The sequence below is a fragment of the Zootermopsis nevadensis genome, unplaced genomic scaffold, assembly GCF_977971745.1.
Source record: "Zootermopsis nevadensis isolate Lab colony 2312 unplaced genomic scaffold, Znev_1.0 Znev_ptg000023l, whole genome shotgun sequence".
NCBI lineage: Eukaryota > Metazoa > Arthropoda > Insecta > Blattodea > Termopsidae > Zootermopsis > Zootermopsis nevadensis.
In genome coordinates, this window is record NW_028259155.1 from 8,014,294 (window position 1) to 8,039,800 (window position 25,507).

The following is a 25,507-nucleotide window of genomic DNA, read 5'->3' on the forward strand; positions in this document are numbered from 1 at the left end:
GAAAATTGAGTTTTATTTTCTGATACCCTTGGTAGTAAATGAAATTGCAGCGGTAGGTCTGTTGAGTTTGTAATAAAATGTTTCTTTGCCATGAGAGAGCCACGATCTTTGCCTTTAAAATGACAATATTGTTTGTGGTTTAGTCGGAGTTAATACTTTTTGGAATGAATAATCAGGATGTAGTGCTGGAGATGGCTGTCTTCTGGGTTGCACTGTGTAGTCTGGTTGAAGTTTACCGACATTTCAGAGGTCCTTGCTGCCTCCATCATCAGGGTGATATTTTAACAACCCAGAAGACAGCCATCTAATAGAACATATAATTCTCACCTTATTTACTTGTTTGTTTTCAGGAATTACTTAAACTGTTCAAAATATCACCAGATGAAAAGTCACCAAAGAAAAACATTTGGGGTTCATTTCCCAGAGAAGTTCAAGAGATAATGACTCCTCTACTTTCTTCATGTTATAAGAATTCTATAGGACCAAATGTACAAATGCCTCATCCCGTAATTGGGTTCGTAAAGTGCATATGTTTATTTTTCTAATGAATATTTAAAATTAAACATCCCAGTCCCACTAATGTATGAGTACAGATATTAATATCTTATATTAAAATTCCATTTTAAAATTAAATTTATCTTGCAGGTCGAAGTATGGCATGACGTTAAATGACTGGGCGTGCAATTGGACGTTCGTGCTGTTGGATTGTATTTCTGGCCCCTGTGTTCAAGCAGTGTTTGATGCTTGTGCAATTAGTCTGAAACGAGATTTACAAACACTGCTGTTCTTCATGCCGTACATTCTATGTATGTTACCGAGTTCTACGTTTGCTGTTTGTTTGTTTGTTTGTTTGTTTTTTTGTTTTTTTTTTTTTTCCCAAAAAATTTGACAGTTAGGTATAATTTGCTGTGCATACAGAAATATTGACTTCATGTGTGTGCAAGTTGAGGAAGAGGTTCATGTAACGTTAAGTGGATAATTTTCTGCAATTTATCAGATAAAGCTGTTTCAATAAAATGGTTACCATTTTGCTACATAAAATTTGTGAAAAAAATCAACAAAAGCAATACAAATTTGAGTATGAGTATTTAGTTTATTCAATACAGTAAATTAGAAGGTTTTCACAAATATGTGTTTGTCAAATCAATCATTTCAGTACATGCAGTTCTGTCTGCCTCACCAGTCAATATAAAGTGCTTTCTGGAAGAGATGCTGGCTGTGATGGATACCAGCTCTCACATACCACAACCGAGCCATGATGATGAGCAACCGTCATATGCTATTCATTTGTCAGGAAGCAGAACGGTTGCGACGGAAGGCCTCAATGCAGACACCCGTATGATGTGTGCTAAAACCGTATTCACTCTGATAGATTTTGTTTGGCGTTTTACACGAGAGTGGATTTCTGCTCATTACCTATCTTCTAACCTAAGAGAAGATCCTGTTTATGTTGCCCTGAAAGGTTTGTTATGTTTGATAATCATATCTTGTTGAATGGAATTATTTTGATTTTAAACATTCAGTCTTCCAGCGAAATAGCTGTAAGATTATGATCATTTGTCGTTGCATTAGAAACCATATTAATTTGAATTGATACAACACAGACAATCTTAACTTCTCAAGTAACAATCTGGTACACCGGTGCAACAAAAATCAAACACTTGACATTTTCTAATTCTGAAACTGGAAGTGATGTAAGCATATAGCTGGTGTTCCAGTAGTTCTTAATCTGCTTGTATTTGTCCGTATGTGGAGTTTCTCTGCCTTCCATTGGTTTCAGTTATTCTAGGCAGATGTTTATTAAGCAAAAATACCAATATGTCTGCCTGAATTGAAGAAAAACATGCCATTAGGTTCATCGAAGGTGGTCACTGTACTTTTCTTGGACATATGTATTTGGTGGAAGATGAGTCGGTAGTGTTGCAGACTAGCACTGCTGTGAAGACTATATGCAAGTTCTTGTCTGCACATGTTTCTTCTTTTCTATTCTAAACATATATTTTATTTGCACAAAAATAATCCTTGAAACCACGCAGTTATATATTAATTATATGTTTCAAAATTTTCATCTGGAACTTGTACCATGAGCAACTGGAAATGCATAAAAAGTATGTCGATCGTGATATTTTAAATAAAGTAAAAAGCAAAAGTAAAGCAGCCCGCTGCATGCCATGTAGGCGCTTGGGGGGAGAGACAGTATAGCTCCTATTCATTCTTAACCTTGGCACTAGGTAAGGGTGAGTGGTTAGCGTCACGCCTCGGCCGCGCTTTACCACCCCTTGGAAATGACCCCGGTACCCATCGGATAGGAGGCTGGGTGGGCCCCAGAGTCGGTCTAGACACGTAGGCTATAGGAAAAATCCTCTGCCTCCGTCAGGTATCGAACCCTGGTCGTCCAGTCCGTAGCCAGTCACTATACTGACTAAGCTACCCCGGCTCGTTATTTGAAATAGAATGTGTAATTGTTTGTCTGTAAAGCATATGCAATCCAGTCACTTTTTCTTAACAAACATAAATAAATTATCATTCACATTATCACTTATTTTTGTTGCATTGGTGAGGCTAGAAGTGCAAAGGATCCAGGTGTTTCTTTTATTTTTCTATGATTTTTTGTTTATAGGAATTTTTATTGAAAGTTTGTGTTCAAATCTGAGTATGGGCTTGTGTGCAGATAATCTTACAGTTGAATCCTGTATGCCATTATTTCTTGGCATGTGTTTAAGTGCGTCAAGCAGTCATGCAGTGCCGTGGTAGAACCTTTTCTTATAAAAGCCAGTGTATGTACGTTTGCCCGAAGGATTCACTTGAGTAATTGCCGTCTTATGTACGCATGTGTTATTGCAGTATCATGTCTGTGTGTCTTTCGATTTATGACATTTTACTGTATTTGTGTCATTTGCAGCGTTTGTCAGTGAAATTTCTGCTTTGAAAATCGCCTTATCTAATATTGAATGTGGGGAGTATCCACGAGCATTGATGTACCTGGAAATGTTTATCAGTAAGAATCCACAGCAGTTTCAAGAGCAGCTATGGCTCTTTATGGTATGTTTGAAGAAATGCTTTATCTTACTGAAACATTTCATGAAAGAATCTCCCATTAGAAGGTACAGCTGCAAGGAATCTAAGTAAAAATATATTTCCTGTTTTGGCCAGGACAAATGTAGGAAGAAACATGCAATTTCTTTATGGTTTCAGATAAATTGTCAATTATTTAATCCAGTAACAAGGAGTATATTTTGTGTTTTAGGTTATTTATTCCAAACACACATACCCAGATCTAGAAAGAATATTTTGTAGAAGTATGTGTGAGAGCAGTAGATTTTCCAGTTTCTAGTTAACATCAGTAGTTGAAGACAGTCGCCAGAATGCAGCTGTAGTTATGAAAGTGGGACATGTCAGTGACATGTGACCTAATAAGATCTGTAAAACAATTACAAACTTTAGTAAGCTATATATGAATGAAGCCGCCACGGTGGTCTAGCGGTTAGAACGCTGGCCTTGTAGTCCTGGGGTCTCGGGTTCGATTCCCGGCGGTGCCCGAATTTATAACTTGTGTTGGGCAAGGCCGTGGTCTAGGCAACACGGAGTTTTCCTCCGGGGGCTTCCCCGGATTCTCCGTGGCATCCCAATAATTACTCCATTCACACACAGAAGAAGGCAATGGCAAACCACTTCTGGATCATCTGCCAAGAACGTATATGAACAGGTCCCAGTCCGAGAAAAGGATGGAAGGATCCTGTTCACATGGACCTGTCCTCAGACAGAACACTACAAAAAAAAATATGAATGAAATATGCACTGATCTGATACACGCTCATGAGTCTACGTTTAAAGAAAGAATACTGACATGCCCATTTCATTCTCATGTATTTAGTTTACCTTAAACTTAAGGCAGTAATTCAAATGTCAGTGAGATCCAAGACAATATTTATAAGTACATTTTTTACACTTTTAACAGGCTGTATATAATTTATGTCTGTGTGTATGAATCGTGCAAGTAAAATGTAACGCCCTTAGCAGACAACATTGGAACCCACAATATTTGGATACTGGTTTAGTTTCCTTTAATATTTTATGACATTTGAGATGTATCAGAAATGATTCATTTGCAGAAAATATATGCACGTTTGAATGAGCCAGATGCTGTCCATGGGATAATGGCAACAAGAGAGCAGGAGCCATCTCTTGAAGAACTTATAATTGTCCACGAAGTAACTGGACAATTACAGGTAATTTATATGAAAATTATCTTATTATATGTACCATTATTTGGGGAGTTTCTTTGCTGTCTCATAGTTTTGGTGATGTGCTTTCGTATAAATGTTCAGTGAGGTATGTTTTTGAATTTCTTGATTTTATGAAATATGGGTAAAAATTCAGTACCCGTTAAGTGTCACTTGTTTTAAATTCAGTTTGTGAAGCTGAAAACTTTTGTGTCAAATTTTAGAGATGTTGTTGAAATGTATTACCAACTGTGGATGTCTGCTCATATAACTGTCCTTCCACAAACCTGTTTCTTGTTGGTACTTCATAGTTTTTGCATCTTTTCAAAGAACTGTGTAAATTTGTAGGTCATATATATATATATATATATATATACATACACGCGTATATAGGTAGATAGATATATAGATTTATGGATCTTACCTGTTAGGAGAGGGTGAGGATACATATTTTAATATGTAGGATTTGAGGTTTTCACAGCGGTGAGTCTGAAGATTGCTGTCTTCTGGGTTGTTGCGCTGTGTAGTCTGGTAGATGTCCACCAACGTTCCAGAGGTCCATGCTCCCTCCATCATCAGGGCGATGATGCTGGCAGCATGGACCTCTAAAAACGGTGGACATCTACCAGACTACATGGCGCAACAACCCAGAAGACAGCAATCTTCATGATTTAATAGTTCAGAGTACCAGTGTTACCCAACGTAAGTGCTATTTTGACCCTTTAAAGACCAGTGGTAAGTATGTGTCCCACCTGCTTCAACAAGCATTAACTGTTTATTTTGTATATATGTAGGTTTTGCACAATTCTCACCGTAAACAGCATTTATTTTCTTAAACAGGATTACCAAGTTGATCTTTGTAATGGTTAAGAGTTGTGATTTCTTTGCGGTATGGGCTGAACTCATAAATAATGTTTAGATACATTTTGGCTTCAGAGAATTAAACCTTGTTATTTTTGCTAGTTTTGTTATGTTTTAGTACTGTTACACTGTTGTGCTTGTTGGAAAATAATTCAGTTGATCTACAAGTCACTGGAAATACATAATGGACCTTAAAATATTTTAAAATTCTGGAAGTACGCATGCTAAGAAGATGATCATTGAATCCTTATTTGTCTTCAGGATGCTGTGGCTTGTTACGAACGCTTGGCACAGGATGAAACAAGGGGTCCCGATTTCTACAAGGGGATGGTACAATGTTATCTCGGACTGGATCAGCCGATTACGTCACTCAGAATTGCACAAGGAATTGTTTCGGAAAGGTATGGAACAGGTTTCAACTAATTCAGTCAAGATAGTGCTGACTGCAGTGTGTGTTATATTTAGCATTTTCTGAACCTTCGGTTGGCAGCTCTGTTCTTTTGAGAAACAGATGTAGTGTAGCGCTGGCAGCATTACTTTTGGGGTGAACCTTGTAAATGTAACTTTGAACAAAACAATCTGTAAGGATATTTCTGTTACATTGTGTTTGGATACGTCTGAAACGGTGGTAAACTTCTACCCAATTACATGGATCTACAACCCAGAAGACAGTCATCTTCTTACTCACTGCCATGAGAACCTCAAATCCTTCTGTTTGGATAAACGTCTCTTTCAGTTGTAGAGAAAATTCTGTGGTGACTACAGAGATAATTCTAGTTTCAGAATACATGACGTACCTCGTATAAATTTTACTTCAGTTTTACGTTTTGAGATGGGTGTACGTTAATAATTTTAGTTCAGAATCAAGAAGTGCTGTGTATCAAGATGGGATTACATTTTGCATGAATTTACATTTCTCAAATGTTTCTTGTTGTTATTATTATTATAATTTTATGATGTACTTACAGGCCAGAAATGGCGACAGTGATGCAGGAATTTGAAGCAGAAGCTTTCTGGCGATTGCAGATGTTTGATGACCTGGGAAGTCTGCTTTCATCGCCTGAAATTGCAGAAAACAAGGCGTGGGGCGTGCAAGCCGGAAGGGCCCTGCTCCATTTTCAAGCTGGCAGGAGTACAGTTCTTCACAAGCACCTCAAGTGCATGCGGATGGAGTTGCTGGATGGACTGCGGACAGTTTCTCTCGAGAAGGGCTCTTATCAGGAAGAGTACCAGAGCATTGTTAGGTGAGGTTAAGCACATACACATCACATGACATTTCATTTCCCCAGGTGTGACAGAACGAAACGGTTTTCCCTGTTGTATATGTTGTCGTCTTGTGGGATGTGATCTTTTTTATCTCTGATGGTGCGACATAAATTGCAAGGATTTTAAGAAATGTTAGTTGTGTGTTTAGAGAACCAGAATAAGTAAATAATGTGGGATTTGATTCATAATTCAGTATTTGTGTGTGAAAATATGATTTGTCTTGATTTGATTTTGATTCTAACAGGCTTTCTTTCTAGCTAGACACTTGAGATTATTTTTTCAGTTTGAGGTGAGAGTAAAGAAGTAATCAGTAACTGACGCTAGAGTGTGAGACTTTCCAAAATAAATTAGTGACTTACAGTCGGTTCATATGTTATCTTCCCCCTGTAAAGTAACACTACAGGGTGATAAAAAAGTCTTCATACATAGAGGAAAATGGTTACTTTTTTAACAAACTGTCACTCTATTCACAAAATATGCTCTACATGGTTGCCATTCCTTTGAAAACACATACGAATGCATCTCTCCCACTCATTTTGAACTTGCGTTAACACATCTGGTGTTAAGCGTGTAATTGCATTTCGAATGCGTTCCCTTAGGTGATTGTCCTATGTATGGAGACTGTTGAATCACCCTGTATATTGATTACAGATTGCATATACTGAATGAGATGCAGAGAACAGAAGAAGTTGTCCAGGCAATATTAAAGAATGTTAGTAATGACCAGCAGTGCATGTTACTGGTGGAACAGCTTATGCACGAATGGGAGGACAGACTCAAGAATGTTCAGCAGTTCTCACGCGCCAAAGAGCCCGTACTCTCTATGCGGAGGACCGTTCTTGTTCTTGCGAAAAGCCTAATAGAAGAGAAACTTCCTGAAGTTGCCAAATATCTGGATAAAGAAGTGGGACGGTGCTGGCTTCAGAGTGCCGTAACAGCTCGAAAGTGAGTTTTTGTAACGTTTTATGTATCTTTATTTCATTTGCAGCCTTTCTGGCTATAGAAGAACCGCAGACATTTTCTGTAGAGTACTGCACACACACACATGCAATGAGGGTAAATCATTAACCTTTGTCTAATAAATTCTTCTCGGGCTACCAGCCGTATAAGGTGGCTCAGTGAAGAAAACACAAACGTTTCGCGAACCATCTTCATCCTTGTCTTCAGGGTACAGTACCCTGAGGACAAGGACGAAGATGCTTCTTCCAAGAAGAATTTATTATACTCAGTTGCTGTGAAAGCTTCAGATCATGTACCATTAACCTCTGTTGCATGGAAAGGGCTGGCAGCCAGATTTAGCTAATAATGTTATCGTAGTATTGGGACAATGTCTATATTTGAAACTATCAGTGCTAAAACATCGCAGTAAATTCCAGGCATGTTATGAATTATCTCACATCTGACTTCTATCCTCTGTTGTTTTCCCACACCATGAACTGTCATAGCATATGCGATAATCTTAAGATGGCTCCATAAATAAAAATCCAGTGGGTTTAAGTTAGGTGGTTCTACAGGCCGTAACTTGAAATTGAAGCATCCAAGGACCCATTTTGTTTATACAGAGACGCTGTCTGTAGGGCTATGTGTCCAGCTTTCTCGATAAAGTAAATCGTTTACACAAATTAATAGAGATCTTTTGTAAAGATTAGTAAAAACAGGTTCTTGTTGTGTATTATACTTTTATTTGTAGGATTTGAGATTTTCATGGTGGTGAGTCTGAAGATGGCTGTCTCCTGGGTTGTTGCACTGTGCAGTCTGATAGAAGTTTACCGACGTTTCAAAGGGTTTTTTGCCCCCCCATCATCAGGTCCCTAATGATGGAGGTAGCAAGGACCTCTGAAGCGTCAGTAAACTTCTACCAGACTGCACAGCGCAACAACCCAGAAGACAACCATCTTCGTACTTTTATTTGGTTTGCCATCTAAAAAAGTTATTGTGAATGATACTGTTGTTTATTTTATTCTCCTCAAAAGAGTTTTTGTAATGGTATTACACAACTTGAGCTGGGATACCTCAGTCAGTATAGTCACTAGCTATGGGCTGGATGACCACGGTTCGATCCCTGACGGGGGCAGATGATTTTCTTCTAGCATTTGCATCCAGACCAGCTCTGGAGCCCACCCAACCTCCTATCCAATGGGTACCGGGGTCCTTTCCTGGGGTTAAAGCGCGGCCAGGGCATGATGCTAACCACTCACCCTCATCTAGTGCCGAGATCAAGAAAGAGTAGGAGCTATACCGTCTCCCCCCTCCCAAGCGCATACATGGTGCATAGTGGGACAGCTTTATTTTTTTTTATTACACAACTTCAATATGTGAGCCATTAACCACAGAATGCACATAACATTTTGTATACCCCAGCAAAGGTTTGATGATCCATTCTCTTGCGACTACTGTCCTCTGAGCTTCAAAATAATTATTTTGATGAGTGTCACTGTCCCTGTGGTATATTTCCCAGGGACGGACTCTACCAGCAAGCATACACGTATATACTTAATGCTGAGAAGTTCCACCTAAAGGAACTCTTTGTTGAGAAAGCCAAACTTTACTGGGAGAAGGGAGAGCAAGATCCGGCCTTCTTGACATTACGTCGCGGTCTGGAGGAGCACTTTACTAACGTTGAGAACCCTGACTCGTGCTTTGCTGTTACAGGTCAAAGTGACTCTAAAATATGTGCTGAGGTAACACACATTTTTATTCTATATATTTTTAAGTTGGGTTGTGCAATTATTTCAGATAACACAAGTGAAATTACACCTCTTTGCCGCTATCTATAACAATTCCAAGTTTGTGCCGAATCTATTAATTAATGTTTATTCAGTATAAAATCAAAAAGCATCTGTCATCATTACTTTTGAAGGTTAATTGGTTGGTTTGTGAATTGTCGAACTTTCTTCCGGTCTGAGCATATAAAAATTATTGTTTATAGTTTAAATGCGTCATGTTTGTGTTTTAAAATTCAAATATATAATATAATTCAAGTCTATACACAAACTTTAAATTGTTGATGTTAAAATTTAAAATTAATATTGATATTTTGCGTTGCATTTCAATATTTTTCGTTTTAAATTTAAAAATTGGTATACGCATGTTTTTTGACTATTATTAAGTTTATAGTTTAAATGCGTCATGTTTGTGTTTTAAAATTCAAATATATAATATAATTCAAGTCTATACACAAACTTTAAATTGTTGATGTTAAAATTTAAAATTAATATTGAAACATATAGTAGTATAAAGCGCAATACTGTAACATCGTAATAACGATGAATAGCGCAAAATATCAATATTAATTTTAAATTTTAACATCAACAATTTAAAGTTTGTGTATAGACTTGAATTATATTATATATTTGAAAAATTATTGTATGTTAATTGTGATTCCCAGCTGTAGTACTTGAGAGCTTTTGTACTTTTTTCCCTGTCTTGTAGACGTGTCTAGAAATTGGTTTCTTGATACTTTAGTAGATCACGGTATAAGGGCATCGTTGCATCCACATATTAGTTAAAGTTCCTGAAGTCTGAGTCATTGAGAAATAATGTAAAAGAACTACCTGTTGTACGGTATCAGTGTGACACCTGGGGTTACAGTCTATCTGAATGTGGTTGCAGGGAGTATTTAATGACACTTTTTCACTCAGTGTGCTCATTTTCTGTAAGAGTTTAACTTTTTGTATTCCACCCTGGCCGCATATTTGTGGAAGTGTACTAACATTTATATATGTTATGTCCAGCGTAATATGTAACAAAACATTAGCAATTACTATTTTATAGTAATATTGTCTTGTGTTGGCTGTTTTACGTAGGCCAAGTTGCTCATGGCTACATACAATGATGAGACCGTGAATGTTGACATGGATGTGAACATCTGTAACTACAAACAGGCCGTTGATGCATGCCGCCAATGGGAGAAGAGTTCTGTGTGTCTAGCTCAGTATTATGACCGCGTGTTGGGCGTGATGACAGATGAGGAGAGAAACACCAGAGGAGGGTACATCTCCTTTGTATGGCATAATGTGTACTTATTTGGGAGACTGAAATTTGTCTCTTCTGTTAAAATTTGTGGTGAATGTTTAAGCTTCTCAATGTAACGTAGTAAATTCTGTGTATGTGTGTTTTACATTATGACATTTAAATTGAAGGAACTGCTGTTTGTCGTACATCGTACTAAAATTCCTTCTCTGTAATGGAGAAGTGCTATATTTTCTTTCAGGTATGGACTCAGTGCTTAAATAAACAGTATTTAAACAAAGTTTATTGTCAAAGGGCTAAATGAATTTTAGAATATCAGTTACTAATGATAAAAGCATCCTTGTATTTGCTATCATTATTCTTTGCATGTACTCACATATTTGTCATCTTAATTTGTAGAGGTGATACATTTACAGACTGACGCACATATTTAAATGAAATTATATTAATTAATTATATGCCCAATAATTTACTCTACATCTTCTTCTGATCTAACCGTGGCAACGTAACAATTCAGTATGTTGTGTTGCGTAGCCAGGCAACAGATTGTACCGGTATGATAGGATCAGGGATACCAAAGCGCAGTATAAATCAGTGATGTGGCGAACTGTTACGGATGTGGGAGAAAGTGGTCACGGGCTGTTTAAGTTTACCATTCTGAATTGTGGGGAAAACTTCAGAATTCATTATTTGGAACTTGAATGGGGTTTCTCACTAATACAAGTCACTTGTGTTAGTGCTGAGACATCTTACAGAGTTAGTTCTATAATAAGTTTATTTTACTGCATTACAACATGCAGAGACTTTAGTATTATTGTGTTCTACTATATAAGGTTTAAATGAAACATGTTTATGCTGTGTGTCATTGTACCATATCTCTTGTTAGTGGAATAAGTTTTCCCCAGAATTTACGCTGTTCTTAAAATGGTTCCAGAGATATTCAGGTGAATATGGTGAATTTCTATGGCAAGTCATTACGCTACGGGTGCAACTACATCTACCAGTCGATGCCCCGTATGTTGAGTATATGGTTGGATTTTGGAACGAGCGTTGCCGAGGCAGAAAAGGAGAAAGACAGAACGAGGGCAAAGATGGAAGTAATAAATGACATGAAAACAAATTTGGACAAAATGACTAAGATTGTTGGTAAGCATGTCAAATTCTGCATCAAACACGTGTACTTGTAATGTATAGATCTTTACCCTAAAGGTGTGAAAAACCGTGGGTGTAATAATATCTCTGATAATGTGCCACTAGAAAGGCACAGAACATTTTTTAATCCAGTCGACAGTCGGCTGTGTCCTGATAAGAGACATGACACTGGATACAGGGATCTTGTGTCTGCAAAAGTGCTCAGCGTTTTAAATGAGGGGGAAAGAATAGGAAATGGGGTTATGGTTGGTTATAAATAGTAGGGTAGGTAAAATATTTCAGTGGTAGCCACCCATCAGTTACAGCACTCTGGTTCAAAAGTCTGTAATGGAGGGTTGTGAATCAATCGTTCAGATCGGTAGTTGTGTCAAGATAGCCCATGGACAGATTAATATTCTGGATGTAATGTCTGAAGATGCAGGAAAAAAGGAACCTTGCAATTTCTCATTATACTGGAGCTAGTAAGCATCATAAAGCATATGTGGCAGTGCTAATTATGAAGCTCATTATGCAGTTTTCCTGACTTTCCCACCACTTCATTTTGTGTTCTTCGCGTAGGGTGGGAGTTGAATTTTGTAAGACTTGAGGTTCTCACAGCGGTGAGTATGAAGATATCAGGGCCCTGATGATGGAGGCAGTATGACCTCTGAAACGTTGGTTAACATCGACCAGACTACACAGCGCAACAACCCAGAAGACAGAAATCTTCATACTCATCACCCTGATGATGGAGGCAGTATGACCTCTGAAACGTTGGTTAACATCGACCAGACTACACAGTGCAACAACCCAGAAGACGGAAATCTTCATACTCATCACCCTGATGAAGGAGGCAGTATGACCTCTGAAACGTTGGCTAACATTGACCAGACTACACAGCGCAACAACCCAGAAGACAGAAATCTTCATACTCATCGCCCTGATGAAGGAGGCAGTATGACCTCTGAAACGTTGGTAAACATCGACCAGACTACACAGCGCAACAACCCAGAAGACAGAAATCTTCATACTCATTGCCCTGATGATGGAGGCAGTATGACCTCTGAAACGTTGGTTAACATCGACCAGACTACACGGCGCAACAACCCAGAAGACGGAAATCTTCATACTCATCGCCCTGATGAAGGAGGCAGTATGACCTCTGAAACGTTGGCTAACATCGACCAGACTACACAGCGCAACAACCCAGAAGACAGAAATCTTCATACTCATCGCCCTGATGACGGAGGCAGTATGACCTCCGAAACATTGGCTAACATCGACCAGACTACACAGCGCAACAACCCAGAAGACAGAAATCTTCATACTCATCGCCCTGATGACGGAGGCAGTATGACCTCTGAAACGTTGGTTAACATCGACCAGACTACACAGTGCAACAACCCAGAAGACGGAAATCTTCATACTCATCGCCCTGATGAAGGAGGCAGTATGACCTCTGAAACGTTGGCTAACATCGACCAGACTACACAGTGCAACAACCCAGAAGACGGATATCTTCCGAGTTGAATTTTGTTTTTTGCATTTGTAGATAAACAATAGTAAGTCTGGAGATTCTGAATTGAATGGTAGTAAGAGTAGTTTAATCACGCGAATGAAAAATGTGTATGACCGACTGGTTGTGTCTTTTGCATGAAAGAATTTTGAACTAGTTTCTTGGAATTCTACATTTTTATTTCATAGCTTCCAAAATGTTCACTAGTTTATTCACTCAGAAAAGACGTACTGTTTCACTTCTAGATCAGTTGGTTGAAGAACTTCCTCCTTACATGTTCCTGACGGCGTTTTCACAACTAGTTTCACGCATCTGTCATCCACATCCGGATGTTTTCAGACACCTGAAGACGATCATAGTTTATATGCTGTTGGTGTACTCCCAGCAGTCTTTGTGGATGTTAATGCCCGTGTACAAGGCAAGTTTTCTGGCGACAAATGAGATTCTTTGTGCGTTCATATATGTGTGACAGTTTGCATCTTTAATTTTGACAGGTTTAAAATTTGTGTGCCTTCTTTCTATATTTGCATAGGAGTATGAACAGAGTTACCCAGTGAGTTGTATTGTAATTTTTATTTCTCATTAATGTAGACTGATACTGGAATTGTATGTGCCTTTGCTCAAGTTACCTCCTTTTTGGCTTGCGGTCAAGCATATTTATGGGGCCCTGCTTCGCATGTAGTATTATTAAAGCAGTCGAGGTACTGGACATATAATATTTTTGAGGTAAACAAGAAGTACACACACAGTTTTGGTCAGGTAATTTCTGGAAAGAGACCACGTATTAAAGGAAGTAATATTTGTTTTAATGTATCAGGGATGTTACATTTATAAAATGTGTATGTATTTGTATTAAGATGGTGTTTAAGGAAATATGTAGCAAGATTGTGAAGTGGAGTGAACTGGTTCATATCTAGGTCTGGGTTTTATGATGATGGTGATGATCCTTCATGGTTTATAAGAACAGTGATATCTTGTGTGACTGAGAATCTGTTAACTGCCCACGAAATGTCCTGGGCCGGGGGTTGCATTATACTTCTAACATTAATATTGTGTATTACATAAAAGAGCTAGTGTTCTCTTATGTAACTATGTCTGTCACTTGATGTACCTTCATTTCTGTGGGCATAATTTCATGGTCTAAAATGTAACATTTTCTTTATATTTTCCACAGTCGTTAGGCAGGTCGCCTCAAAAGAAAGTACATTTACCATCTGTAGGAATTTAAGGGAAATTTCTGTATGGTCTTCTGGTGTTTAATTTCTGCATTTACTTGGATTTTCTACAATTGTCATAATAATTTATGAACTACGAGGTGCGATCGGAAAGTTTCAAGACTGCGCCTATAAAAACCCGTACACTTATCTCAGGTATTAAATTCATCCATCACCCTCGAAGTAGTTCCCCTGGGAGTGAACACAACGATCCCAGCGCCGCTGCCAAGCCTGGAAGCATCCCTGGAAATCTTTCTTTGTCTGCCTGTCAAGCACCATCTGCGATTCTGTCTGAATCTCTTCTATCGTCTCAAATCTCCTTCCCTTTAGCTGAATTTTCATCTTTGGGAAGAGGAAAAAGTCACACGGAGCTTAGAAAGGAAGTTGGGGTCGGTTCTTGCAAGATCTTTGAGCTCCTGACAAACGAGAAGTCGATTCTGCTTCTGGTCCTCAGACAGGATGCGTCGCATGTGGAGTTCTTCCTTTAGAATCAGCTGACAGGTCCCATAGACTATCCCAACAATGTCGCACAAGTCGTTGATGGTACGACGTCGATCTTCGTGAATGGCCTGCCGAATCTTCGTAACATTTTCGGGCGTTGTGCTCGAAGATGGTCGTCCAGAACGGTCGTCATCATCGACTGAGATTCGGCCATTTTTAAAACGTGAATGCCACACACAAGTTTGTGCACGACCCATTGCGGACTCCCCAAATGCTTGCTTTAGCATTTCATAGGTTTCCGTAGCCGTTTTGGCGAGTCTTTGGCAAAATTTGATTTGTTCATGAAAATCCGCCATTCCGAAATCGCAGGAGGGTCAGTGTAATGCACTACCAAAGCGCCCGTAACTAAGAAACAAATGCTAATTCGATGATGCTGGCTGGCACACTGATTCACTATGAATGTAGGCCGCACCCCCTAAAGGCAGAAGCTCGTACTACATCCGGTTCGCCCTCTATTGACACAGTCTTGAAACTTTCCGATCGCACCTCGTATAAAACAGTCAGGTTCTGAAGACGTGTCTGTTCTGTATGTTAACCATTATGAAAGTATTAGTCCACTTGTAACATGGCATTTTAATTGATTGATGTTAACAAGGTCAGTTGATGGAATTGTGACTGAAAGTATTTTTACAGTCGTCATCCAGCTTTCGTGTCAAGAGGTGTGAGGAAGTGCTAAATGATCCGATATTCAAAAACACAACGAATGCCAAGCTTTTGAATGACTTCACTCGTCTGACAGAGAAGCTGATTGAGTTGACTGAAAAACCTATTGGAAATGTAAGTATTGATAATATTCTTTTCGTGAACAGTTTTGTATTTAGAAACCTGGGTGTTTACAAACCAGTGAAGTCACCGTGAACTTTACGTGTTTTTTCTCTGCGAGTTATTACAGTGTATGCAAGAAACTCTGTCTGTATGATTATGATTGAATGGATTTTTACAAAATCTAATATTTTGTAGTTTTACTCAAATTTGTCAACACTTTAATGTATGGCCAAGTGATTAGACTCCTGTCCCATGTTCAGGAGGTCCCAGCTATCCTAGACAACAATTTTAATGATTTTCCTCAGTATCTCCAGGCAAATGCCAGGATAGTGCCTTAAATTAGACTGTGATTGATTTCTGCCACATCCTTTCCAATTCATTATTCATTCCCCATCACATTATTTGATGCTGTATAGTCTCACCTAGTGACTGTATTATTAAATAGACCACATGTAAATAACATAAATTGTCAACACTTCAAAATTTGGTTAAAATCAGAAAAAAAGTTGGTGCACTATACACGAACACCTACGCGTGTGTGGAAGTCACTGGCTGCGGAATCACCAGCTACATGCATAACCGTGTGGGGGAAATCCTCTATGATGATGTCATCACCAGACAGACGGGCAAGCTTCATTGAGGGAAAGTCATAGCTCAGACTATGGTGAATGTGCCAGAATTATTGCACCGATGTGCGTTTTCTAACTTCTTTAATTTTTTTACACAGTCTGTGTGGCATTAATTGGGAGGATGTTGTCCTTTTTTCATCTTGTTACTCCAAATGTCCCAGAAAAGTTTCTGGAGTTATTATGCTTTTCAGCCAAATTGGCTGCTGGAGCATGCGCCAATCACAGGTACTGTGCCTTGGCAGGAAGTAAAGGAGTGAGGTGGAGGGGCGAGAAGGTGGGGAAACAGCATACAGTGGCGCAAGATGTAGCATTGGTTTCCAGCGAATGGTTATAACACTACTCAAAGTACACGTAAGAACTGGCGGCAATGCAGTACGGCTGCCGATGCTTCAACCACGGGGTTTCTGAACAGACTGAGGTCTCCCTGCTTATCAACAGACCTTTGCGCTGATTGGTCACTCACAAAGAGCAGAACTTGACCCAGCCGCCAATTCCGCTGAAAAATACTATAAGTAGAACAGGGCTGTGAAAAACTACATTATTTTGTTGATCTTAAACACACGTCGTTATCTGTGTCTAAAAGGAGTTGCAATAAGCAACGATGTGACTGGATTCCATTAGGTCCATGCTCTGATTAATATTGAATTGTGAAACCTGTTTTTCATCATGTGTTAATGTTACAAGTCATTTGTCTGTATGCGTGCGGCGCACACATTTGTACACGTGTGCAGGGCAGGTACGATATCAGTTCTAGTGCGTCACTTGTACATTCCAACATACGTTTTTCAGATTAGTGTAACAGAAAAAAGCAAGAAGCCACTCACCTGTTTATTTTGTGTTGTAGTGTAGTGCAAGATTCTGAATATGCTTGTGTTCTTGGATCTGTCATTGAAATTGTGACTGATCATATATTGAAGGTGTTCTGTTGTTTCTGTAAACATTGTCAGGGTTTTTCAAATTTACACTTGTATACTAAAATGAAGATAGTTGCTAATGACCTAACTAAGTAGATGGCTTACAGAACCCAAAGGTTCATCACCAAATTAACCGAAGCCCTCCACCGGACCCTGTCCTGTGCCAACAAAATCCAGTCTCCTTCAACTCCTATCTCCCATAGATCCCGCCTGAGATTATCCTCCCATCTACGTCTAGGTCTCCCCAGAGGTCTCTTCCCCTCAGGCTTCCCAAATAGTGGACCCAACCAACCAGATGGCTTACGGAACCCGAAGGTTCATCACCGAATTAACCAAAGCCCTCCACCGGGCCCTGTCCTGGGCCAACAAAATCCAGTCTCCTTCAACTCCTATCTCCGATAGATCCCGCCTGAGATTATCCTCCCATCTACGTCTAGGTCTTCCCAGAGGTCTCTTCCCCTCAGGCTTCCCAAATAGTGGACCCAACCAACCAGATGGCTTACGGAACCCGAAGGTTCATCACCGAATTAACCAAAGCCCTCCACCGGACCCTGTCCTGGGCCAACAAAATCCAGTCTCCTTCAACTCCTATCTCCCATAGATCCCGCCTGAGATTATCCTCCCATCTACGTCTAGGTCTCCCCAGAGGTCTCTTCCCCTCAGGCTTCCCAACCAATACCCGGTGCACACCTCTTGTCCCATCCATGCTCGCTTCATGCCCTGCCTATCTCATTCTTCTTGACTTAATCACCCTGACAATACTGGGAGAGGAGTACAAAATATTTTGAACTGAGACATAGCAAGCATTTCCTTAATTTAATCTCCTCCTAACTTCCTCATGAGCGTCATTTTGATTTGTTATTGTTGCTCCCAGATATTTTAACTTTGTAACCCTTTCAAAGGACTTATTGGCCACCCTAAGATAATTCTGCCCGCCTGTCTGCTGCTGACGAGATACTAACATGTACTTAGTTTTTTCTGAATTTACTTCTAGCCCCACGTGTCTACTAGCCTCTAGTAAAACTTATGTGTTCCTCTTTATTGTGTTCATATCGTCCCCTAATAAATTAACACCATCAGCTAGTGGCCTAGAACATGTAATTTTAAATTAATCTTGATACAGTCACCACGTAATATAACTGAACTGCTGATATGAATGGGAATAATGGTGGTGGTCAAACTATGGTATTCTGTTTGTAATCGTTTAATAATATTTAAATGCTTGTTATGTTTTACAGGATGTGAAATACGTTACAGTGAGCAGTTTAGTCAGCTCACTTCCTCGTCTTCTGAAATCACCAGATTTCAGTGACATCATGATGCCATGTCAGCAGTTCACAATCATTCAATTGCCAACAGATGACAACAGAATAATTGGGCATGACCCATTTCCAGTGTGAGTCCAATGAAAATGACAGGCAGCGAAGACTGTGTGTCTGATATTTATGTAGCTTGGCTGTCCCAAAGTTACAGTACATCCATTATGTATGTTAGCATAATTGTGTCAGTCAACTGTGGTTTAGGGGTGTAAAGACGTGGGTGAAATTAAACAGTGTGGTTCTTCCAGAATGAAAACATTCTTACCATTTATATCTAACCTTCATTTATGGTCTCTGGCCTCAGGATGCCTGACAAGAGTAAAGAATTTTGAGGGTGGTATTTCACTCATTACAAGTTTAAACTAAGGTAAATGTATTGTAACTTGCAAGGGACTTGCCAATTAAATAACTCATAAAGTGGAATAAATTGCAATACTCAAAATGTTCGTGCAGGAAGCAAGTGTTCATTAAGGAGGTGTGTGATGAACTCACTGTCTTGCCGTCACTACAGAAGCCACGACGTATTTCATTCGTTGGCTCAGATGGGAATCAGTATATGATGATGTGTAAAGCAAAGGTATGTTTCTTTCATGTCGTAACACTTCAGATTGTTTGATGTTTGGTAAAATTACAGTTTATGAAGTGAAGATTTCCGTCTTCTGGGTTATTGCGCTGTGTAGTCCGGTCGATGTTAACCAACGTTTCAGAGGTCATACTGCCTCCGTCATCAGGGCGATGAATCCTCATGACGGAGGCAGTATGACCTCTGAAACATTGGTAAACATCGACCAGACTACACAGCGCAACAACCCAGAAGACGGAAATCTTCATACTCACCGCTGTGAGAACCTCAAGTCTTACACAGTTTATGAAGTGTTGTGAAGTATATGAATTATTGCTGTGTTCGGGTTTTTAGTAACAGTGAGGAATTTCTTGATCACATGCATAATAACTGTCTGATGCTAAAAAAATCTGCCTTGGGATTAGTTGCAAATACTCAGTAAGAGAGATTTTAACCTTTAAATGCCATGCATGATAATGTTTTCTGCATGTAAATTTAAAATATTTGGTGATGGTAGCAAATCAGAACTACATTCATGAGGAAATCAGTAGCAGATTAAATTCAGGGAATGCTTTCTAACATGCATGTCCAAAATCATTTGTCTTCCTGTGTGATGCCAAAAAATATTCAGATTAGAATATTTGCGATAGTAACGTTTTAGTATGAATGGGTCTGAAACCTGGTGTTTTACATGAACAGAAGAACACAGATTGACCATGTTTGAGAATGGTGCTGGTCGGCACTCAGAGGTTATAGCAGGAATGATATTTAAAGACATTTTCATATAATAGATATTGATGCTGTAAGAGATATTTTAATGACGCAGCTCCTAACATCTCTAGGATGATTTACGTAAGGACTTCCGTTTCATGGAATTCAACAATGTGGTGAATCGCTACCTAAGAAAGGATCCCGAGTCGAGACAGCGGGGATTACACATAAGGACATACGTAAGTTATTGATATGGCCTGAATTGTAACACATGCATTTAAGTGACGAGAGTATTTCTCACATAAACTTCATTGTTATTAAGGGCAAAATAGTATCACCTCCATTTTTAATAATCTCTTGGTTTCATGTTGTATCGCTCAGTTAAGTTTTGAAATGTTAGTCGTGTAATATGATCTATTTCTTGTCACTGTCAGGGCAACTATACTGTATGTGTGTGTGTGTGTGGATCTAATTCCCTAGAAGGATGAATATATATAACTATTGATTTGCCATCTGGAAAAATAAAATTTTGTGTCATGTTTGAACCTCCCTCTTGTAACTCTGAACAAACTTAAAAACTAACTGCTCTATCAAGTGGTTGGGATGCTGCAATGTCACAAGAGTATTTATATTTATGTATCATTGGTCTAGCGGTTAGAACGCTGGCCTTGTAATCCTGGGGTCTCGGGTTCAATTCCCGGTGGTGCCCGAATTTATAACTTGTGTTGGGCAAGGCCGTGGTCTAGGCAACACGGAGTTTTCCTCCGTGGCATCCCAACAATTACTCCATTCACACACAGAAGAAGGCAATGGCAAACCACTTCTGGATCATCTGCCAAGAACGTATATGAACAGGTCCCAGTCCGAGAAAAGGATGGAAGGATCCTGTTCATTTGGACCTGTCGTCAGACAGAACACTACAAATAATAAAAGCATTGCTGATCTGTGTCATATTTAATTTCAGCATGTTGTCCCACTGAATGAAGAATGTGGTATTGTTGAGTGGGTCCCCAAGCTGGTGGCTTACCGTAACATAATCATAAGACTGTACAAGGAGGCTGGAAATTACACAAATAATAAGCAGCTGAAAGAGCTGTCAAGTAGTGAGTAGATCAACATGTTACATTAGAGCCGGTCTTCTTCTAGAACTATGTGATAGCAGATCCTTTCTGCTGTGGTTCTGAATTCGAGGTATTTACACAGAAATGTATGTACCATTTTGATGTTCGTACAGTTGATGCAAAATAACTCCAAGCTTGGTCTATTTCACAGTAAGATGGAAAGGGCAGGGGGGAGAAAGATGTCGGCGAGTCTGTCCGAACATGTGTAGTGTAACTGAAAACATCTCCAATTTCGTATGATCTGAAGCTTTCACGGTAAACAAGTATAATGAATTTCTTGGGCAAAGTACCCTGAGGACGAGGATGTAGATGGTTCTAAAAATGGTGTTTTCTCCATTAAACCACCTGACTTGGCTGGTAGTCGAGAAGAATTCATTATTTCTAGTTTTGACACATTTGGTGGCATTTTGATACGCTGATACTGTACTGTATTTTGTTAACGAAAGGAACTTCAAAACACTGGCAATGCAGACACGTGCCTTAACTTCTTTGTACTACTTCTGCGGCCTGAGCAAAACAATTCCGCATCTAATAATATACAAAGTAAGCATTGAGCTATCGCTCCATGTATGCTGTCGCTTTGCAGGTTTTCTCTCCTGCCCACATGTAAGGTTTTGTGCTGAAAACGGTAGGGATGGTTGTGAATCTTATTAATTCAAAAGATTGTGATATTATGCTAACCTGAGGTATTAAATGTGGATTTCATTAATGGTTTTGAAAAGTTGCTGTCATGATGTACAATGAGAATGGTAACCAAATTAGACTCCCATGGAAAGTGGGGTAATATTTAAGTGGTATACTTCAGTTCATTTCATGTCGCAACTGACCATGTGTAATGGCGGAGAATAAGAAAGCAGTTAGAAATGTTTGGCGTAATCCAAGGAAACCAACACATAAGGGATGGAATGCCATCTCAGTTCAAGCTGTTCCATCGTGCTTCCTTCCTGCTTTCATACGATGCCTTTAGGGTCTTTTGTGATTGCTTCTCAGATGTGTGCCTTACGTCTGTTACAGACTTATCAGACTCCCATTCTGCAAAGCGAGAGAAGTTTGAACGATTCTTAATTCCAAAACATCCACCAGTATTTGATGAGTGGTTCAGGTCCACATTTCCAGAACCTTATGCTTGGTGAGTGATTTTTTTTAACATTCAGAAGATAAGGAAATAGATCTGATTAGGCAGTTCAGTAGCAGAATCATTCGTGTGAAATGTACAGTAGGCTTGGTAGCAAAAAATTGAAATGTCGGACTAAGCAGCATTTTTCCCAAACTTCATGCAAAGCTAGGATTTCAGGTACTTCTGATGGCAATTATGAAGATGACTTGTCTTCTGCGTTGTACTGTCTGGTAGATATTGATGTTTCAGAGATCCTTGCTGCCTCCATCATCAGTACGATGACTAAACTTCTACCAGACTACATGGCGCTACGACCCAGAATTCAAGCTATCTTGCTAAGCTGTAGGTCGACCTGTTAATTTGAGGAAGTGTGAGAAGTAGTACATGCATATTTTATTGTTGTTGAATGCCACTGCAGTGTTGTGTTACTGATCACATAATGTGATACAGGGCACGCTGGATTCTCGTTATGTATCTCCCGTAACTGCTGCTGTGCTTGGTGAGCATCGCACAGAAAGGGAACCGCACGTCATGTGATGTCGTTCTTGCAGGTATCGCGCTCGCACATCGTACATTCGTACGACGGCCGTCATGTCCATGGTGGGCTACATGCTTGGACTAGGCGATCGGCATGGTGAAAATATCTTGTTTGATACAGTTAGTGGTGAAACAGTGCATGTGGATTTCAATTGCATTTTTAATAAGGTATGCCAACATTTTTAACATAGTGTCATTTATATTAATGTCAGAATGAAACTATGATGGTAGAACTAAAGTGTTCAGTGCTGTTAATACCAAATCCTGCTATTTGATACAGTCGTAGGTCACGTCAGTCCACACTTCTTTTCGTGACGTGTTTCCCTACAATCCATTCCAACACTGTCCTCTTCTCTCCTCACTTTTCCAAGTGCCCTTTTTGTAAGAGGTTTCTTCATCGTTTGGAATCTGATAGATGCATTTTCTTCATGAACGAAATTAACTCACTTTAGTAATTATGGGGTGGAAGAAGAAATATTGCCCCAAATTAACTTGCATTAATGTATATATATATATATATATATATTGCAAATATGATCAGCCGAAGATATCTTGGGATAATAATGGAAGCAGTCAAATTACTTCATTTGGAATCATGCTTAAAGATTCATAATAACATTCAGTTGTCTAATGACAATTTAAACTTTAATAAAGTCTGTCTCCAATACTATTGGAATTTGTGAATGGATCAGCATTCTTGTCCTTTTGAAGCGTGTTGTGGGTGAGCATATCTCAGTTGACAGTATCTGAATCAGTGCGTCTTTCAGGGGGAGAATTTTACGTGGCCTGAACGAGTGCCGTTCCGCCTCACACACAACATGGTGGCTGCGATGGGACCACTCGGTGTAGAAGGCATGTTTCGCAGATCTTGTGAAATAACACTTCGGATACTGCGAGCTCAGTCTGAAACTTTGATGTCTGTTCTACGGCCATTTGTTTATGATCCTATGGTAACATGGCGATCAACATCAACATCGGCTCGACCTGCTGCTCGCAAAGAGAGTGTGGAGACAACAAATGAATTGGTATCTTTCAAATTGTTAATTAGGTTTAATGATTCCTTATCTATTGGACCTTAACCCTTTCACTCTGTCATACATTCAAGTAGCATATGAGACCAAAATGGTGTATTATGGCATTATATATGTTTTATGATTTTTATAATTCAAAGTTGGCGTAGCTCAGTCAGTATAGTGACTACTGTGGACTGGACGACCGGGGTTCGATCCCCGACTGGGGCAGAGGATTTTTCCTCTAGCCTCTGCGTCCAGACCGGCTCTGGGGCCCACCCAGCCTCCTGTCCAGTGGGTACCGGGGTACTTTCCCAGGGTTATAGTGCAGCCAGGATGTGAAACAGACCACTCAACCTACCTAGTGTTGAGGTTAAGAATGAGTAGGAACTCACCCCAAGCATATAACTGGATAGCTTTACTTTTGTATAATTCAAAGCAGAAGGTCTCTGATGATCATTTGCTGAAATATCTGAGTTTAAGTTTTGACAACTACAGTAATTCAAATGTTCTTTTTCGTGTATTGTGAGTGTCATGCCGAGGTAGTATCACTGACATGTCTTAATATTGTCCTGTTCAAGATGAATGCAGAATAAAACAGTTTGACTTATCAGTTGTGGACTGCATAAAAGTCATTTGCATGCGCCATTGTTTTATTGCTGTGAAACACTGTCAGTTGCTGAAGGGAAATTATATAAATTGCTATTGGCCAGTGTCTTGGCCACTTAGATACTGGATTTGTGGGTTCAAATCCTGTTCCAGGTATGGGTGTTTTTCCTCTTGCTTCTGTGTTCTGTTCATTGCACAGAATGTTTTTTGATACGTGAACTTCTGCTTTGCCGTCCATTTTCTTAAATAAGGCCATAACGAGCCGTGCTCAGTGATTGTCACTATCACATTCAAATCCTAAATAGTTTGTTGTCCACAGCAGAATGCCCATTGAATATCACATGCCTAATGTATGTTTTTCTGTAATTGATAGGAGGTTTGATGCTTTTTTTGCAGGCAATGAAGAACCTTGAAGATATAGAGGGCCGTGTTCAAGGGATGGTGCGTATTAAAGGCAGTCAGTGCTCCACCTTGGCCTTGTCTGTGGAGGGACAGGCCAACAACCTGATCCTGGAGGCAACTAACATTGACAACTTGTGTGAAATGTATATAGGGTGGGGACCGTTTATGTAATTCAGTTAGTGCTGTGCACAAGAAACCACCAAACACTCAGAAATATCAATCTGTATTGATTTTAAACACAGTTTTGTTATTATGATGCAAATTATTTAAAATCACTATTTTATGTACATCTTTGTAATTGCTGTATAAATTCTTTCCAGTGATTTTGCTTTTGTAGCTGGTTAGTTTGACAACCATCTCCAGTTGAGTGCCATACTAGAAGTAAGAAAATAAGGGGTAGAAACGAACAACATATTTTTTGGGTGTTTCAAAGTCTAAGGAAGGGAAATGTTATCAAGTGAACTGTCCAGCTACACATCTCGGAGGTGCTTCTGGGGAGAGGAGGTAAAGTTCCTACTCATTTGTGACTTCGTCACCAGATGGGATGTCTCTTTATGGCCGCACTTTACCCCCGGGGAAGGGACCACCAGCATGGTGGGTGGGCCCCAGAGCCAGTCTGGACTGGACACATAGGCTAGCAGAAAAATGCTTTGCCCCTGTCTGAGATTAAACCTTAGTTGTCCGGTTTGTAGTCAGACACTATGCTGACTGAGCTACCTCACTCCATATATTTACATTATATTTGCATAGAATATTGTAAGAAGTTATTTAGCATGCAGTATATTAATATTTTTATGTCCTGACAAGGCTCGTAGTGACAGACAAGTGCACTTTTACAAGGGGTTTCCACAACTGGCATACTTGGACAGAGGACAGTCCACATACGGTAGGACCTGGACACAATCGAGATTGATTTCCATATTTTCCTTAACATATAGGCCAAAATCATAGAGCATGTCATTGGATATTGTATCTTGCCAGCAGAACCTACTGGTTTTCAGTACCCGCCAACCTCAAGGTTCATTACTGTGTTCACAACAGCCTGCTATTGGTCCCTGTCCTGAGCCAGATAAATTTAATTGAGGTCCGTGTTAATATTATTCTCCCATCTATGTCTAAGTATTCCA

General features: G+C 39.5%; 1 protein-coding gene across 3 annotated transcripts in view; it reads left to right on the top strand.

Moving 5' to 3' along the window:
* LOC110831919 (serine/threonine-protein kinase ATR) overlaps window positions 1-24,703 on the top strand; it is a 54,833-nt gene extending 30,130 nt beyond the window's left edge. For all 3 annotated transcript variants that reach the window (XM_087354527.1, XM_087354526.1, XM_087354528.1), the window contains 21 exons: window positions 351-514; window positions 646-806; window positions 1,157-1,462; window positions 2,903-3,042; window positions 4,113-4,229; window positions 5,346-5,485; window positions 6,053-6,328; window positions 7,002-7,295; window positions 8,809-9,031; window positions 10,157-10,341; window positions 11,257-11,468; window positions 13,215-13,387; window positions 15,318-15,461; window positions 18,231-18,388; window positions 18,765-18,888; window positions 19,716-19,823; window positions 20,549-20,687; window positions 21,720-21,834; window positions 22,374-22,527; window positions 23,127-23,384; window positions 24,375-24,703. In XM_087354527.1, the coding sequence (XP_087210653.1) occupies window positions 351-514; window positions 646-806; window positions 1,157-1,462; window positions 2,903-3,042; window positions 4,113-4,229; window positions 5,346-5,485; window positions 6,053-6,328; window positions 7,002-7,295; window positions 8,809-9,031; window positions 10,157-10,341; window positions 11,257-11,468; window positions 13,215-13,387; window positions 15,318-15,461; window positions 18,231-18,388; window positions 18,765-18,888; window positions 19,716-19,823; window positions 20,549-20,687; window positions 21,720-21,834; window positions 22,374-22,527; window positions 23,127-23,384; window positions 24,375-24,551 (3,768 nt within the window). In that variant the 3' untranslated portion in view covers window positions 24,552-24,703. The remainder of the gene's footprint in view (window positions 1-350; window positions 515-645; window positions 807-1,156; window positions 1,463-2,902; window positions 3,043-4,112; window positions 4,230-5,345; window positions 5,486-6,052; window positions 6,329-7,001; window positions 7,296-8,808; window positions 9,032-10,156; window positions 10,342-11,256; window positions 11,469-13,214; window positions 13,388-15,317; window positions 15,462-18,230; window positions 18,389-18,764; window positions 18,889-19,715; window positions 19,824-20,548; window positions 20,688-21,719; window positions 21,835-22,373; window positions 22,528-23,126; window positions 23,385-24,374) is intronic.
* Window positions 24,704-25,507: the final 804 nt, after the last annotated feature.